Consider the following 18,462-nt stretch of genomic DNA (forward strand, 5'->3'; position numbering starts at 1 on the left):
TACAGTCTTGATGTTATCCAGCACTCAGCCAGTCTCAGGATTGTAAATTGTGAGGATATACAGGGATTTCCATACAGGGAGAGAGACACTGATCCATCCATTTCAGCATTATTTTGTTAAAGAGGTACCTGCTTCAGAGGACAAGCTATAACCTCTACAGTACCTAGTTTCTTCCAGGAAGAAGTGCTTCCATAGTGTAGTAGTTGTATGTTAACTTCAAATGTGAAGAGCTAGGGTTGTATGCTGTTCTTGGGCTTGATGGAGCAATGGTTAATTTTTTGTTAGATGTATCTAAAAACTGGGTTGTAGTATTACTTTTTACAGTGTGATGTTATTGAGGTGGCTGTATTTCTGAAATGGTTGCATCCTTGAACCATATGATTGTCCTGCTTGCTGAAATGAAAACTTCATCTTGCTGACTTGGGGTTTTATTTGACCACCTGATTTGGTCTCCAGGGAGCAAAAGCAGCAAGCAGTGGAGGTAGAAAAAGGAATCATTCCAGATTCTCCAGTTCTAACTTCTTCATTTTCTATGGTTAATCGTATGAGAAGAAAAAAAGAGAATAAGCACGTCCGATACACAGAACATACACCCCCAGATTTGGAACTTAGGGAAAGCAACAGTGGTAAGAGTATTTTATTTTGTTTTTTTAAATTATGCTAAGACCTAAGAGAAAGATGATGTATAAACTTGATTGCAAAGAGCAAAATCTAAAAAAAACCCCAGCTCTTGTGGGTTTTTTTAATTTGCCTTTTCTCTTTTTGTGCGATAATGCATGAGTCCAGGGAAAAATGTCTTTAGTAGTAACTGTTACATGAGCAATATGCTCAGAACTTATCTCAGCATTTTACTTTTATTCCTCCACATGCATGTGCAAATGTAAGAGTTTTCCAGCCTATATTTGTTCTGTAAGTGCAAATTGGCTGGAAAAGCATCTGTTCAGGTTTGATTTGTGCACGCAGCAATGTCACCACCTAGCGGAGAGTGAAACAAATGTTTTGCCACGTTCTGAAATTATTCTGCAACTAATGTTTCTGAAACTGTGAGACCTACATGATCTCTCTTTGTCTGTATTCTACACTGTTTGCATTTGTTTTGTCTTGAGTTCAGAAGTATTGTGTGCGTTTAATTTCCAGACTTTGTTCTGTAATATCATAGAAATAACTCTAGTATATTTTAACTACAAGAACTATTTTTGTGAAATAAGGAACCTTGTGCTTGTGTTTTATTGATAGGCAGGAAATACTATAATTCAGGTTAATTTATCTTGTGGCATTAAAAAAATACATCTAAATATAAGTCTTGACTAAAAGCCTCTTTCCAGGAATAAAAATAGGATAACTGTGGGATGAAAAGGGTGGGCTGGTTATTCATGCCCTCTATTTTGCATTTGAAATTTTTAGTGCTGTGAAGTTTCTCTTTTCTAAGCATACCTATCTCTCTCCATTTTCTGTATAAAAAAAATGGAGTTACTAAACTTATCCAAAGTATAATATGTAAGAAATGGTGTAAATACCTATCATAGTTAATGGCTGTGAAAAGCTGTTGGTTGTCAAGGTAGAAAGGGCTACATGGCATATGTCTGTCATAATTTAGATCTCAGGTTTTCACCTTTGTATTACCTGAGCTAATGCAGAACATTGTTGCCTTGGATGGTTTACTCTTCAGTAGTTTCATTGCCCTATTAACAGGTCAAATTCAGCTTGAATAACTATTTTTATGTGGTCAGTATAGATGGTGGTGTCATTTTGTGTTAATATTATTTTAGGGCTGACTGGCTGAGATCATATTTGTGAGAAAAAGGGATTAATATGAAATATTTATAATTTTATTTTTATTCTGACATATCACTGTCACAAATTATCAGACGTGCTTAGATTGCTGGATCTACTGACATATTAAAACCCGCATTTAAGTGCTTTTAAGATCAGGGTCGTTATGGGTATCTACACAAGATTATCACAACAGGATACCTAATTTCACCATGTGAGAATGTTTTTACATCTCCTAGAGTTTGGAAAAATTCCACTCTTTTCCACACAAATGAACACTCAACATGGAGGAGAGATACTAGTGGCAGACACCTGTGATCCACAACTGTCCCCTGTTCCAAGTAAGTGTATTAATAGATTTAGTCCTAATATCATTCAAAATAAGGCAAAAATATTGTAAAACTGAGGTTTCATCTCTTTAACCTTTCTTTAACAAAGAAATCTAATAAACTGCAAACCTTTTAAAATTCTTTAGTGACTGTGAGAATCAGGATGGAATTATTCATGCAAGTCAGGGTTGTGGTGGTTGCTCTTCTTGTGCTTTCCAATCTTATTATCTTGCCCCAGTTTAATGAACTGAGTAATGTTAAATCCCTCAAAGAAGGGAAACTCATCTATTTGTTTTCCTAATAAAAACTCATGAGAAATAATGGTGACTGTCAGTTAGGAAATATGCAAGACAAGCATTTTATTATAAATACACATTATCTCTGTTCTACATGCTTTTATCAGACTACTTGTGCCCTGGACTGGGAGTGTGAAAAGCAACTTTTGCAATGACTTTTAATTTTGGGGTGCTGTATTCAAATTGGACACACATTTCTCTGTGCTGATACAGCAGTTTGCTCTCATCAGAAATTCTTTTGCCACTTACCACTTCCAGATACGATTTTTATCTGACAGAGATCAAACTATTTCCATAAATGCCAGTTTTAAGGTGTGATCTTTTTAGTTCTGTGTTTGTACCATCTCTGTGAGTCGAGCAACATACTATAATGTGTATGCAACTTACTGTGATCTTTCTACTCACAAAGATAAACCAAGGGTGGGAGGATACCCTGTTCCAAAGCCATCTTTTAACTTGGCTGCAGTCGTCGCAGAAACAATTGGACTTAGTGTGGAAGAGGAATCTGTAAGTATTCCCAAATTTCTTACATAACCAGCTTTTTGGACCAGGTGTTTTCAAAACCATTATTTTTCTCTTTTGCATTAAAACTCTGTAAAAGTATTCTGAGTTCCAGTAAGCTTGCTTTGGTTTGCTTTTGCACAGTTTTTATTGACTTGCTTTAGCAAGAAGAGATATAACTATGCTGACCTGTCTGGAGGGTTTGAGGAGGAAGGTAGAGACATGGTTCCTCTTTTCAAGTTTTGTTGGCACAGTGATCTAAATCCTTGGCTCTGCTAAATTCCCTTTGTGCAGTAATCAAGTCTAAGACACTGAAAAATATTTCTTGGCAATGAGACTGGTTGGTGACTCAGGTGAGGTTATTTGATGTTTTTGATTGTTAACTACAATGAAAATTACAGTATACAGAATATTTTGTGTCCATGCCTATGAATGAATCTTTTCAATTTCCATAAGATTTCTTTAAAGCTGCTGGTCCAAATTTCATCTCTTAGCTTTTATTATTTTTCAGAGCTTTGAATGTTTCGATTTGAATGGGTTTTCAGAGTATTTATGTGCCAACGAAGCATATTTCTAATTTTAATTCCAGTATCTTCTCACACTTCTTTTCTTTGTTTTCCTTCACCTCTTGCAAGGAGTCCCAGAGTGTACTGAATCTTCCCCTCACTAATACAGTTATGAGCCAGGCCTCAGAGAGCATGCAGTCTGAAGACTCAAGAAAACATCCAGCTTCAGAATCAAGAAATGATGACAACAATTTAAGGTGTGTTTCCACCTTATAATAGTATTGTTTTAAGCAGGCTTACTGAAGTTCTGGTTTTTGTAGAATTTCAAACCTTGTGGCATTTTACTTTAAAGGAATAGACATGGAAATAAATATTTTCATATCAGAGGAGTTTCTTTCAAGTAAATAACATGAGAAGCAAAGAAACTGATAGAATGCAAAACCTGTAGACTTTTACTTAATTCACAAACTTCTGATTTGGGCTTCTTCTTTGTGTACACAGTCCCTCCTTTCCTAACTTCTCATTATTGCAAAATATCTTCTGAGGCCCGTAACCCTGTGGATAGTGGGTCTGGAGCTGGAATGCAAAAAGGATCATATTGCTGTGATTAGGTGTCAAACCAACAGACTGTTGCCCTTCCCACTCTCCTCAGGATATTGTGATCTAAACTGAAGATTTTTTTGGCCCAGTTTGTCATCTTGAATGTATGTTTTATTGATGACAGGTGAAAAGCAGCACCTGAAAGGAGCTTGCACTTTTTTCCTTCACTTGCAGAAGGTTTGAGAATCTGTTGTCATGGTTTTAAGATCTATACAAGAACCTAAACAGGCTTTTATTGCAACCATTCTCACTTTCTTCCTTTTCAGTGCACTGAAAGGTAGGGAGTCCTTGGGTAGAAGAGATACTTAGGCAGGCTTAACTCTGTCCTTGATTCTCAGTTGAACGTCGAACAGAATTTCACACCACACACCAAAATGAAGGACAAGATCTGTGTTTTGTTTGCCTTTCACAGCTCTAAGTGCAACAGTACCTATCCCTAGAATAGGTTCATTTTTGTTTTTCCTTCTGTTTTCAGTTAATACTAGCAGCTCACAAGCTTTAAAGCAAATCAGCAATGGGGAACATATATTTTTTTAATATCGCTTTCTCTCCTTCCATCTTCTGTGCCCCAGAAAATCTCTCATGTCTCATTGTATTCAGTATTTCAGATCCATCTCATAACACTCCACCATGTGATGATTGGGATTCTCGGGTAGCGTCTCCTGTTTTTGGAGCTTCTAGCAGTATGAAGAACAACTCAAGTACAGGTCATGCTCCTTGTATTTTAGATTCAGGATTGAAGCCTCATCTCAAAACCAACCTCTTCAACAATCCATCCAGTTCCAGGTGTCATAAAAGTAGATCAAAATCTGAAGATGTTGCTTTTGTTGCACCGCTGAATCTTGGGACAGAAATCAACTCAGTTATCAGCCAGGCCTCTGTCCATAGGCAAATGGTTGTGAAAAAGAATGCTAACGAGGCTGTAGCCTGTGTTGGAAGCACCTGCACAGCTAAAAATGAGGTGGTCAAGAGCGATGTCCTTCTCGCATACCAGAAGCAGCTAGAAGGCAGGTGTGCTAAGAGAAAGAAAGCTGAAGATGATCATGCAGTTAGCTGTGAGAAAACATCATTCAACAAAGAGAACTCTGTGCCATTCCGATCCGATGTTCAGCAGATAAATGGGGAACATACAGCTGATAAGCCCTTGGATCTGTCTGATCGCTTCTCTGGAGTTCGTGGTCAAGAGAAAAAACATGGAAGTGAGGAGACATGTAAAAATAGACTGAAGCAAGTGACTTTGCATGACATTTTTTCATACATTGGGAAGACCATTCCTGAAGGTTCATCATCCGTTCAAAATGCCAACAACGAGAGCTGTTTGTTTGGCAGAGATTTACAAGAGGAATCCTATGTACAAGAGGCAATGCTGGGAAAAACATTCTCTGATAAGAAAAACCAGATCCAAATGAAAGAAGAAGTTCCTCCCTTCAAATTTGCACCACTGCCAAGTTCTGCAGAGACAGAGGAACTTTTTGATGATGTAAAGGTATGCTTTTCTGACTCTCTTTCTTCTCCTTTGAAGTATTATATTTAAGTTTTGGGAAATAGTAAAATTGCAATATGTTGTTAGGTTGCCAGTGGCCATGTACCAAATAGAAAGAAAACAAGGACAGGACATGGAGAGTCTGAACCAGCATCTGTACTTCAGCCAAACCCTTGTAGACTATCAAAAAGTAAAGCACAGCAAAATGAGCAAGGTAACTTGATGAAAATGTTCCTTTTACCACCTCCTTACCCCCTCAGCCTATGCTCTGGTTGAATAGAATTTTTAATATCTTCCTTTCTTCCTCTTTAATCCCTTTGTTCTGCTTCTAACTCAGTCATATTCTCTTCAGGATTTCTCAAGATCCCCCCAGCATTTACAGTCTGTATCTTCCTGGCATACTTTTGCCCCTGTATAATAAATATATTATTGGTATTCCGGTGTACACTCGACAGGCTGTGAATCTTTTTTTTTCTTGTTTAGTTAGCATTGTTATTTGTTGCAGTATAATAATAAAATCTCTTTGTGTTTAAACTATCTATATCAAATACTTGATAACTACTCAAGTGTAAGCATAAGTCTTTTTGTTAATATTTTTCTTTTTTCCTAATGATCCGGTAAAGAAATTTGTACCTTTCGGGGTAATGAACACAGGCTGTCATATACTCTTTCTAGAACTTGTATCTTCTTTCCTCTTAAGTGCTCCCAGTTGGAAAACTAATTTTTTGGAACTAGGACTGTAGAATCAAAGCTTCTGTACTGCTTAGCCAAACTGTTACACTGCATACTTTATTTAGAAATACTTGCATTATGAACTTAAAAGATACTTGTCAGTAGTTGGTGTGGCTGTGTAGCTTGGAATGTAAATATTCCCCTCAGAGATAAATCAAGAGGCATCTTTGGAACGACGACCAGACACTTTTGTACTCTTTCCTTAGACGTGACTTTTGTATTGTCATTGATCTAATGTCAATAGTGACCCAACTAGGGAAGGCACCCACTGGAACTGTTGTTTGTCAGCAGAGGACTGGTAGGTAAAGTGATGGTGGGGGCCATCTTTACTGTGACAGTCACAAAATGATAGAGTTTTCAATTGGCAGAGAATTAAGAAGTGGGAGGTAGCAGAACTGCTACTTTGAACTTTTACGGGGCAGACTTTGGCCTGTTTAGGAGACCAGTTGACTGGTCCTGAAGCAGTCCTGAAGGGCAGAGGAGTTCAGGAAGTCTGGACATTCTTCAAGAAGGAAATCTTAAAGGTGTAGGAACAGGCTGCCCCATGTGCTGAAAGATGAGCTAGTGGGAAAGAAGGCCAGCGTAACTGAGCAGACCATTGGCTGGAGCTCAGAGCTAAAGAAAGAGTTTATGACCTTTGGAAGAGGGGGCAGACAGCTCAGGAGAACTACAAGGATGTTGTGAGGTTACATAGGAAGAAAATAAGAATGGCCAAAGCCCAACTAGAGCTTAATCTGGCTACTGCCATAAAAGACAATAAAAAATGTTTCTATAAATCCATCAGCAACAAAAGGAGGGCTAAGGAGAATATCCATACTTTATTGCATATGGGGGAAATACAGGGACAAAGGATGAGGAAAAGGCTGAGGTACTTAGTGCATTCTTTGCCTAAATCTTTAAATAGTAAGATGAGTTGTTCTCAGGGTACCCAACCCCTGAGCTGGAAGACTGGAACAGGGAGCAGAGTGAAGCCCCCATAATCCAAGGGGAAATTGTCAGTGACCAGCTGCAACACTTAGACACGCACAAGTCTATGGGGCCAGATGGGACCCACATGAGGGTACTGAGAGAGCTGGCAGAAGTGCTCAGTGAGCCACTTACCATCATTTATCAGCAATCCTGGATAACCAGGGAGGTCCCAGTTGACTGGAGGTGAACAAATGTGGCATCCATCCTCAGGAAGGGCTGGAGTGAGGATCCAGGGAGCTACAGGCCTGTCAGCCTGACCCAGGAGACCAGGAAGGTTATGGAGCAGATCACCTTGAGTGCCATAATGTGGCACATACAGGACAACCAGGGGATCAGATGCTTCTGGCAGAGTTTGATTCTGATTATTTGTCTTTTTTTCTCATATTCTGTGCATACAGACCTGAAAGATAAACCCTCTTTAGAAAACTTCCAGTGGAGCATAGACCCAGGAGCTGACCTTTCACAGTACAAAATGGACATTACTGTGATTGATACAAAGGTGAACTTTTATAATAAGTCTGCTTGTTCTATGATGTTGAAAAAGCCTGCAGAGTAGTATCATGAGCATTGCTCTGGGCAGACCAAACCCACTCTGTAACAAAATTCTGAGCTGGGCTCATTTGGTGTTTGTTCACGCTACAGTTATCCTAAAACATGTCCACTGTTGTACTTTATAAACTCAGCAGGCATATTCACAATATGAAAGGGATGCTTTTTGGAGGTGGTTTTGAGTTTCTTTTAAGACAAAAAAACATTCTAAGTCTCATTGTTTTTCCTGTGAAAATGTTCAGTATGATATCTCTTTATGTTAAGTAATAGAAAATGTGCCAGTACTATTACCTCTTTTGAGTTGGGTGCAAGTTGGTTATTAGGATCTCTGAGAATTTTCCTGACGTTTCTGTTTATTTTGTCTCTCTCACTTAAAGGCTATCTTAAAATCTTTTAATTTGACCAGTCTTTAACTTCTGTACATTTCATGGTTAATTTCTATCTTTTTTAGAATTTAACATGAAATTTTCTAAGGCTTTTCCTGCCCACCAGATAAATGCTTCCACACTTGAATTTCAAAACACGTTATTCTCTTAGTAGGTTTTACATCTTTATTGTGCAGACATTACTGCAGGAAAAAAAGTAAATCAGTGTCTGAAAAGAAGCCAGTAACTGCTGTTTCAGTGTTTCAGATACACAGCACTGACTACACCAGTTGCTTCTGGGTGCATTTGTCATGTTTGCTTTTTTTTCTTCTAGGGTGGTTCTCAGACCACAGTTGGACGGGAAGTTGTTGATATGGATTATACATATGTTAGTGACAGTGTGCTATTAAAAATGAAAAATCAAGAGCAAAATCAGGAAAGCAGTCCAAGTAAGACTTTTTTTTTCTCTTTTCTTCTCTTTGGTTTGCTTTTTTGTAGTATGGTGGGGTTTTGGGGGTTTGTTGGAGGTTTTTTTTGGGTTTTGGTTTTTTTTTTGAGGAGGAGGAGGAAAGAGTAAAAGGGCATTTTTTCCCTGTATGACTAGATAGTAGAAAATGGTTGCAGTAAAAAAGTGGTGATGTATTTTTATGTTACACAGATCAGTCTGTTTCCTAGAAGAATTGGTGGTGGGTTTTGAGGTTGGTTTTTTTTAACATAGATCCAAAAAATGATAGGATTTGTGCTTAGAGAGCCAGTAGCTATTCCTTTACAGTGCTTAAAGGGTGAAATACTTAACCATGTAACAGTTCTGATCTCACCTGCAACAATCGCTCTTGCAGCAAACAGCTTTAAAAGTTTTCTATGTAATCACATCAGACTTTGTATGGGAAGGCTAATTTCATTTTTAATGATATATAAATAGAACTAGTATGTTTAAAAAAATCCAAATGTGTTTATATCACTTTTAATGTGTGGTATGTGGTGAATCATGGCTGCGGGGCAGTGTCTATTTCCTACCCACAGAAAGTATTTCCTTCTGCTTGGATAAGTCCATAATTACAAGAAGAAGAATTTCACATATCCAGTATTAAGGTTAAAGGTACTTCACAATGATTTAGCAGTTAATCAGATTTTAAAAATGGGATCCAAGATACCTGAAAAATAAATGAGCACTGGCCACATTTAAAAGATTGACAGAGAATTTGCAGAAAGAATAAAAGTATAGCTGTTGTTGAGTTAATTGGTACTGGAGCAGGAAGTAAATATTAAGTCTTTTGGTACACATTTAGTGAAAATGCAATTTCTTAACGTAGATCATTGAGACATTGATTTCGATGCTCTTTATGCTTTTAATAACAGGAGGAGAAATAACGGATATGTTTGATCAGACAAACCATGAAGAATATGAATCCTGCCTACCAGAAGATAGTCCTTCTGCATGTGATGAAAAAGAAACTCTTCATGATGAAGAGCAGGATAAGGGAATAACAGCAGCAAGCAAGAAACTAAAAAGTGGGATATAATTTGGTTTTGTCTTTATTAGCTTACTTAAACTACAAGAGTTGATTTGAAATCAGACTCTGTTCTTTAGGAACAAATATGCCAAATTAATCACCAGTTCTTTTTTTCATAAATTTATGGTAAAGTTGATTACTTGTTATGTAATTGCTTTATGTTATGTTACATAACATAAAGCAATATGAACATTTTTTTGGTAGTTCATTTATCACCACACAAATGTGGAATGTGTAGTGGAAATTGGCATAGCAGTGGAACACCAAAGTGACTCTTAAAATAAACACCCGTTTTTGGCTACAGTTATTTACTTCCTTTCTTCTCACTATTCTAGGTTCTATTGAAGATTTTACAGTATTTTGTATTTTAAGCAGCCTTCCCTTTGATGTTTTCTTGTCTCTTATTTGTCTCACCGCTGTTTTCCTTCTGCTTCAGTAGTGCTTTTTGATTGCTGGTTCTATCAATTCTGTGTTTTTTTAGAATCTATTTGAATCTATTGTCTCAGACTGAATGTACATGGCATTTTTATATTTCTTAACAGTTGGTTAATAATTTTACTGAAGTTTCTCCAAGCAGTCTGTTAACTTTGTATTTTGTTTTCCATGTGTATTTACAGAACATGAGGATAAACAAGATAAAGCCAAGCAGAAAGCTTTTGTGGAGCCTTATTTCAAAAGTGATGAGAGGTAATTTAGTCTGTTCTGTATGGGCATTTTAAGGCTCTTTGTATCTGCCCTGTAGGGAACTTGTTCCACCAGAAAATAAACATATTTGTGTGTAACAGACTAGCAGTTGAAGATGCAGAGGTAAAAGACCTACTACATTAGATAAAAGACTTTAGATAAAAACTGAAGTAGGGGAAAAAAATTAAACATGTTGCAATGCCTATCACATTTGCTGAACAGAAGGGATTGTCTCTGCTGCTTTTTATAATTTTAGTGAATGCAGTGTTTTGTAATCCATGTGGTTTCTTACAGGCATGTGGTCATGCCTGAGTTGATGAGCCAAGAACCTATGGGCGGCTTGTACAAATGTAAACCTTTCTTTCTCTGGTATTTTTGCCCCTTGCTCTAGGCAATAAATGGACAGTGTTTAACAGTTCCACCTCTTAAATCTTCCTGTGTTGCCTTCCAGTATAATCATCATTGGAAGTCTGAATCTTCATTTCATAATGATATCAAGCCCTTCAGTTAGCTTATATTTTGCCTCAGTGCCTGTTTTCTTTGTAGAGGAAAACTTGTTTAGTGTTTTGTGAGCAATTAAGTTGAAAAGAACCTACTGATCTTGAACCCCAACATATGTTACTCTCATGGAAATCATTGCAAGCACAACTCTGTCTTGGGCAAAAATAAATATTCTACAGAAGATCTGTATTTGAATAATTTCTATATAGCAATTACTTTCATGCTATGAAAAACCATAATAATGAGACACACATCTCTGGTTACGTAGAAGTTCATATTACATTTGCAAACTATTTTCTTTATAAAAATTCAGCTATGAAAGGCAGTATGATTTGGCTTTTGCAGGCATTTTCCGATTTGTTTTTTGACTTGACTCTCCACCATTGTGTTTGAAAAAAATGGAAATTCCCAGTCACATTGAAGAAATAAAAGTACTATCATGTGAAAACATTTTTGTTTTTCAGAAAGAATACTGTGTTAGATTTTCCTCATATTGAGGTTGTTCGAAAAAAAGAAGAAAGAAGAAAATTACTTGGCCACACTTGTAAGGAATGTGAAATAGTAAGTAGTGCTTTAAAATTTGTCAATCTTCCATTCTCCTAACTCAGACAATATCTAAGTGCTGAAGTGCTGCTTTTAATTATTAATCTGGTTGCATCATCATCATTACCTACAGTAGCAGGGAAGTAACTGTTTACCAAAGCTGGATAACCAAGTTCGCAGGTGGTTTGTTTGTTTTTAGTGTAGTAAGTGCATATAGCGTGGAAAGTCTTGGGTTTGATTTTTTTGTGAGTGTCTGTATGATAAAAGCTTCTTACATGGAGGGTTCCAGTAAGGTTAATAAAAAATACATTAGCTGATCAAAGAACTATTCCAGGTTTACAAACTCTAGATCAAAAGCTCTACTGAACTTTACAGGTACTGCAAAAAGTAAGTTCCATATCCTGTTGTGTAGATTGATTGATTGATTGATCTCTTTTTGGTTTGTTTGATTTTTTTCCTTGTTTTCTGGGATAATTTTTTCAGATAATTGCACCAGCATAGGTGACAGTGTGTACATGTGTGCAAATGCATGCCAAAATGTTTACATTAATATGTAAAAAAGTAGGAAATTTTAGGTTTCACATTGCACTTTCCTCCCTTCTAATTTATTGAACTGCTTTCATACGCAGTGTATGAAAGCAGTGGTGTAGAGATAAAATATTGAAGTAATTATATGTGTAATAAGAACATGTTTTATTTGGCCATTAAATGATGCCTATTCGAAGTGTGGATTAATGATTGAACAATGGTGGATTTTCTGGAATCTTTTTGCCTAATTTCCACACGTATATAGAATGTTTTCATAGATTCTCCTGCTATTCACTTTATAGTCCAGTCCCATTTACTTAGCTGAAGAAATTTATTAGAGTATGTTTTTAATGAAAACATGGTCTGAAAAACAGTTTTGGTAAAACTCATTAAATACAAATACTTAATTTTTATGGCCAACTAGAAATACCATTTAAAAATACATGTTTGATTTAAAGAGTTTGAAAGAAAACAAAACAACCCCCAACCTTCAGTCCGCCTCATGGTTCCAGAGCCATGTGTTAAGCCTTGTAATTTCCTGTTTTTGTAAGCTACAGATCTTCCCTCTGCAAATTCAGTTCTTGTTACTTTCTGTCAAGTTAGAGTGATAACTATGGTGTCTGGAAACATTCACAGCTCCAGTTTTGTAACAGTAGGTTTTTACATTAAGTGTCAGAAAAGTTTGGGTTTGTTGTTGATTTTGGCTTTTGGGGTTTTTTTTTAAGTCTACATCATCCAAGATTAATGTCTTGGAAAGTGTGGAATGCTTGGCTGTGTCACTGCACAATAATAAAACTAGCTTTGAATTAAACGCCTATGGAAGAAGGGAGTGTTGGATAAAGCATAAAGGATGCTTTAGAAAAGTCTTGGCTTGCTGATTAGCCATGTGGGTTTGAGAAGCCACCAAAGTCTAAGGGAATATTTAGGGAGTGCGTAGAAATCAGTAAATTGTTTCTGGCCCTGTACTGCAAGTGGTGTGAGTAGGATCAGTTACTGTCACTCTGAGATGACCTGAGATTTAACTTCTGCACGTGCCACAGCAGGCTGATATTAAGGCCCTTTATAAGGGCTTATTTTAAAGCTTTGTGGAAGCATCTTAATCACTTTACAGTGTAGAACTTTTGATAACAAGTCTTGTTTTGGTTTTTTATGACCTTGTGAGACTATCAGAGGAAGATTCTCAGCAAAAGTTACAGGTAGCTTGTAAAAGTAACATTTGTTAGTGTGGTTAAGTGTAGCTACATTTAGATGAGTAGGAGAATCAGTCAGATGTTTTTATATGCATTTAGATTACAGGGATTATTCTGTAAATTTTTGCTAAAATAATGGGAGGAATGTTTTTAGGGTTTGTTCCCTTTCTGAGGCTGCAAACTGTAGATTTCTATAAACAATCATTTTACAGGGAAGACGGGATGAGGTTGCAGTATCTTCACACACAGAAAAGCCTAGCTCGAATGTTTTGTGTGGCTTAAAAATGCTGTGGACAGTGAGATCAATCTAGAAAACAGCTGAGAGAACTTTCTGCTGTTTAGCTGACATACATAATTCTCTCATTCTCTGTCAACCCTAGTAGATTTCTAAACAAGCCAAAGAAGAAAAGTTTGTCTAATTTATTTTTAAAACATACTTATCTTGATTTTTTATCATGTTCTTATTTTCTGTTCCTACTAAACTGTACTGTATTTTTCATTGTTGGATCTGTAATTATTCCTTGCCAATCATAAATTTTTTAATTAAAAAAAATGCAACACACTACAAACTTTCATTAGATCAATTTCTAAAATTTCAGGCTATTTACAGGACAAAATAAGGAGCACTGCTAATTATCCCTGAATAAAACTCAGTACTATTTGTCTTACACAGACATTGTAGAATTCTTACAGTTAATTTTGTTGACTTAACACCTTGTTCTTCACTTCTGTCAGTAAAAATTGAAGTGTAGTGGGTAACAATTGCCTGTTCCTCCTCTTTGATTAGTCTCTAGGTCTTTAACTGAGTGACACAGACATCTTTCCAGCTGGGTTTCTGAAATCCACTTGCATAAGTGACCCTACTCTATTTGACTCAATCCCTGAACAACTGATGATGCCCACTAATGATGACACCCTGCTGATGACACCCACTTATGTTCTGGTCTTGGCACAGGCTTTTTCCAGTTTAAGGGAACATTGTATAACAAACTGAATCTTAGTTCTTGGCCAGGAGACCCATGTGTTACTAGATTAGATTTCTGTACTAATACAGGCTTTGAGAGCAGAACATGTTCTGGTGGCACACACAAGATGGCACGAAGTCTGAATTGATTTGTGGGGGAAAGATGTACCTGTGTCAGGGAGAGCTGCAGTTCCCACAGACTAGAGAATTACAAAATAAAGCAAGGCTTTCTTTCCTCGTTTGTGCAGTTTTGACACTGATGATTTCAGAGCTGTGATTGCTCTTTTCTAGCCAATCATCAATATTTATATCGCATGATTGTTTTCAAGGAGGATTTTTATGCCTTAGTACTTTGTCTATGATTTGGAGGGAAAAAAGGAATTTATTAGCATCCTTTACAATTCCAAGTAGGTTTTCTGAAATCCTGCCAGTAGCTGGGAGCATGAAATAATCTCTGTTGACAGAGTTATCCTGTTCTTTTCCTGATTTCCCCAGTCTAGGTCACTTTCCATCTGATGGAATGAGTTATAAACTTGAATTTGCCTTTTTGAATTGTAACACTGTCAGTAGAATTTCAGTAGAATCGTTTTATCACTTTCACAAGGGTCAGGGTTCTTGTGTGACTGTAACTGTTGACTTGCTGCTTGAATCAAACAGTGCATTCACTTTGAAAATATTTTGACTCTCTGTGTGCTCTAAGGGCCAGATTTGTATTTTTAGGAGATACAACTAGAATTACAAATTAAAACAGTAGAAAACTGCAAGGAAAAAAATTATACCCTAACTTTCTATGACGCTACTCGGGGTAACACCAAGCAAAAACGTTTGTAGAGTGTATCTGTTTTTCTCATTGCAGCCACCTGTACAGCTGACAGGGGTGAAAGAGTAGCCAATTTACTGTAGAGAATGCTCAGCTGGCAGATAGTTTCTGGGGTCCCAGTGTCAGTCAGCTACTTAAACTAGCTCTTTATTTACTTCTCATTTGAGGGTAAGTAAGTAGGAAGCATTTTGACTTAAGTTTGCTGTTACTACTGTAAATCTGGATGCTGAAAATAATTCTGCAGCATAGGGTTTATAGTGTGGGGTTTTTCTCCTTTTTTAATTTTGTTTGTAAATGCAAGCTGACACAATAAATTTTAAAATTCCGATCTCTTTCAACACCTGTGCTACTTAGCTTTGTAAAATCAGTCTGTAAACTGTTGACATAAGTAATTGTACACATGCCTAAACCTTGTTACCTATGGTATGTTAAAAGATAGAAGGTTAACAAATGTGCCACCATAAAGTTATACTTAGTCTGTACATTCAGTAAGCTTTTAGGATAATTGCCAGGTGTTTGTCACTTGGATAACAAATCTCTACTCTTGGCTGTCCTCACCATTGTTTTTAGATAACTGTGTTAATAAACACAGTGATTGATAATGTCAATTGTGTAAAGCAGTCACTCTATATGTATGAATGTATTAACTAGGATCCTTTTCCCCCCTTACCTTCAGTATTATGCAGACATTCCAGAAGAAGAGAGAGAGAAGAAACTAGCTTCCTGTTCAAGACACAGATTTCGCTACATTCCTCCAAATACTCCTGAAAATTTCTGGGAGGTTGGATTTCCTTCCACCCAAACCTGTGTGGAAAGAGGTTTGTGCCAAAAAAAAAATAGCTTAAAAAGCACTTTTAAAAGCCGGTTTGGTTTTTTTTCCCCACTGAAATTAGTTCATATAGCAGCCTTTCTCACCCAGTCCTGTTGAGGTCTGTTTGTCAGCAACCATTATTTTTAATAAAAATTGTCTGGTTTTAGCAGTTCCTGTACTACTAAGAAAGGAATATAAGAAGACTTTCTTAGAGCCTAGATAGAGAAGGCAGAAATAATTGGGATTTTCATAGAACTTAATTTAAACCCTACATATCTTTGGCCCTAAGCAAGAATTGAGTTTTCAGAGGCAAGGGCCAAGCGATTGTACTTGCTGAGGAGAGACAGGCAGCACTATTGATGTCCTTTGTCAGTGTTTTTAGAGCTTCATAATACCAAGTGATAATGGAAAGGTTGCAGGTAAGGGGTAGTTAAACATTTTTTAATACATTTACTACATATACATGTTAGTGACAATGCAAAGATGTGGTGTTTGGTTTGGGGCTTTTTTTTAACTTGTCTTCACATAGAAGTTTGTTCTTTCCTAAATAATTTTTCAAGATCTTGAGCCTGGTATAAAAATGAGTTTTTACTAATTATGTTAAACCACAGTGGGTTTGTAATGTACTCTATGTACGTTTCTTCAGAAGTGGTGAAATGCTGGGGTGAGGAGCCCTAGATGAGCTCTCTAAGTTACTACAGCTTTACTTGTGCATTAGCTGTGAAACAATAGTCTTTGCTTTGTTCTTGTAACAGTGTCAGGTCAGGCATAGGAAAATGTAGCCAGAGTTGTATATGTGTATTGTGTGATAGTGATGCAGTATCATCCTTAATCTTCCAGAACAGGGAGCCTTGATTTTTACTGACTATATAACTTGTTACTACCCATTTGGAATCTGTTTGCAGCCTCATTAAAAATTAGCTTCTTGGCTGTCTCCTTGTTCTGCTGGAGTAAGAGCTGTTCAGTTGTTAATGGTCCTCAACAGCATATCAGAGGCAGGCTTTAGATAACCCTCCCTTGGAAAAGAAAATGTTTTATAGCAGTGCAGCAAGAGAACTAAAACACTACAGAGAGTTCCCACAATGAGCAATCTCTGCTGCCACCCCAAAGTAGTGGGGTACAACATAGGTATTTTCTACTTCTTATTGGTATCTTGAACCGTCTGTTTGTGTTGTGGTTTTTTTAAAATAACTGAGTTACATATATAGAATTTTCCAACTACGAAGTAGAAATGTACTGCTCTCACTTTGGTGGATATTGTTGCTGATAAACTGTAAAGACTTGACAAAAGCCAGGTGCTGAAACTGACTTACAAAAAATGTCTGTTCACTGTCAGTGTTAGCTAAGTTGAGCATTGTACAGAAATCTTCTATACACTTTTCTTATCAGAGAGCTTTCAAGGTGTGTTTGATCCATAGGCTCGTGTTCGGCTTTTTCCAGTCTTTAATAAATCCAGATGCTCTTAAAACAGAGGGAGGTGCTGTTTAAACCCACAAAGCACATGTGCCTGAAGTTTCCTCTATATGACTAGGATTTACATTTTCAAAGTGATTTTTATTAGTCAGCTGAACTAGCAGTACTTGCATACTTTGTTACTCTTATGTAAAATCCTTGGTAGAAAGAAAATTAAAAGTGCAGTTTTGTTTTGAATAGATGAACAATTTATGGTTTCCATTCTCTTCTTTGTTGTCAAGTGTCTGTATTGCATTACTGCGCAGTCACCTACTAGAAAGCAGCTGCGTGTTTTAATCAACGATATTTGCACCCTGGGATCTCAAAACTTTATGTGAAGTCAGAACCAGTTGCCCCAAAAGGAAAAAAAAAGGACAAGTTATTTTTTGAGGGTAAATACAAATTAAAGCTAAAGTTATGCCTGTTTTTATATTGTATTTCTTACCTCAGATTTATTCTTTTAAGGCTACATTAAAGAGGATCTTGCTCCCTGTCAACGTCCAAAAAGGCGGCAGCCTTACACTGTGATGTTTTCTCCAAAAGGCAAAGAGCAGAAGACATAAAGGATGGGAAGTAAGGAGTGCCAGCCTGAAGTGTATCTTTCCTGTCCGTAGATATTTATAGTTAATATAAACTTGAAATAAAGAACTGTGTTTTCCACAATGATAGATAAATCGTTTAATTGAATATGTAAATTTTATAAAATTCATTTGGGAGTCTGATGTACGAGGAAACAAAACTATTTAATGTATGTTTGTTTCATATTGTGTTCATACATTTTGTATTAATTTTTGCACCTGTCAGACAAGTCTCCTACTATTTTTTTTCTTTAAGGCCAGCAGCTGAAATTCCAGCAATTCCTATCTAAACTTTGTGTCAGTGGGTAACTGCTTTGAAGTGACTAAAATCTGTTGTTCTTGCAGGGGTAAATGTCTGTCAATGGGAAGAGAAATGACAATTTTCTAGGGTGCTTTTATTTTGCACTGGATTTTCTTGTATTTCTTTTCTCTTGTTGCAATAATGGTTATATCTACTTGGAATAAAGCTGTATCTACTGTTAATAGTTTGGAGGTGTGAAAACCAGGAAGTCTGTGTCTTTCTTAAATTCTGGTGTTAAATGTATATCACCATGTTTTCCTTAGTGTTTAAATTAGAATATCCAATATTCCTTTTTTTTTTTTCCTTGAAATCTCTTTGCATATATGTGTCTCATTTATTGATAAATGTTGTTTCTAAATTTGGGTGACAGCTCTGCCCAGAGTTCTCCTAGTGGACAGCAATAGTCATCACCTAGATTATGAAGGATTCTACAGACGTATTTTAAATTAATCCTTTATAGCAGGGGATATAGT

The 18,462-nt window shown here is 36.7% G+C and overlaps 1 protein-coding gene across 1 annotated transcript in view; it reads left to right on the forward strand.

The window, feature by feature from the left end:
* Nucleotides 1-17,673, forward strand: part of RBBP8 (RB binding protein 8, endonuclease) — a gene marked incomplete at both ends in the record, with an annotated part of 31,857 nt that extends 14,184 nt beyond the window's left edge. Inside the window, 13 exons of the mRNA XM_082297169.1 lie at nucleotides 457-626; nucleotides 2,013-2,114; nucleotides 2,808-2,905; nucleotides 3,535-3,662; nucleotides 4,606-5,491; nucleotides 5,576-5,702; nucleotides 7,588-7,688; nucleotides 8,438-8,552; nucleotides 9,463-9,615; nucleotides 10,235-10,304; nucleotides 11,267-11,363; nucleotides 15,524-15,665; nucleotides 17,576-17,673. Of these exons, the coding sequence (XP_082153295.1) occupies nucleotides 457-626; nucleotides 2,013-2,114; nucleotides 2,808-2,905; nucleotides 3,535-3,662; nucleotides 4,606-5,491; nucleotides 5,576-5,702; nucleotides 7,588-7,688; nucleotides 8,438-8,552; nucleotides 9,463-9,615; nucleotides 10,235-10,304; nucleotides 11,267-11,363; nucleotides 15,524-15,665; nucleotides 17,576-17,673 (2,287 nt within the window). The remainder of the gene's footprint in view (nucleotides 1-456; nucleotides 627-2,012; nucleotides 2,115-2,807; nucleotides 2,906-3,534; nucleotides 3,663-4,605; nucleotides 5,492-5,575; nucleotides 5,703-7,587; nucleotides 7,689-8,437; nucleotides 8,553-9,462; nucleotides 9,616-10,234; nucleotides 10,305-11,266; nucleotides 11,364-15,523; nucleotides 15,666-17,575) is intronic.
* Nucleotides 17,674-18,462: the final 789 nt, after the last annotated feature.

The sequence above is a fragment of the Coloeus monedula genome, assembly GCF_965178545.1.
Source record: "Coloeus monedula genome assembly, chromosome: 1".
Lineage (NCBI taxonomy): Eukaryota > Metazoa > Chordata > Aves > Passeriformes > Corvidae > Coloeus > Coloeus monedula.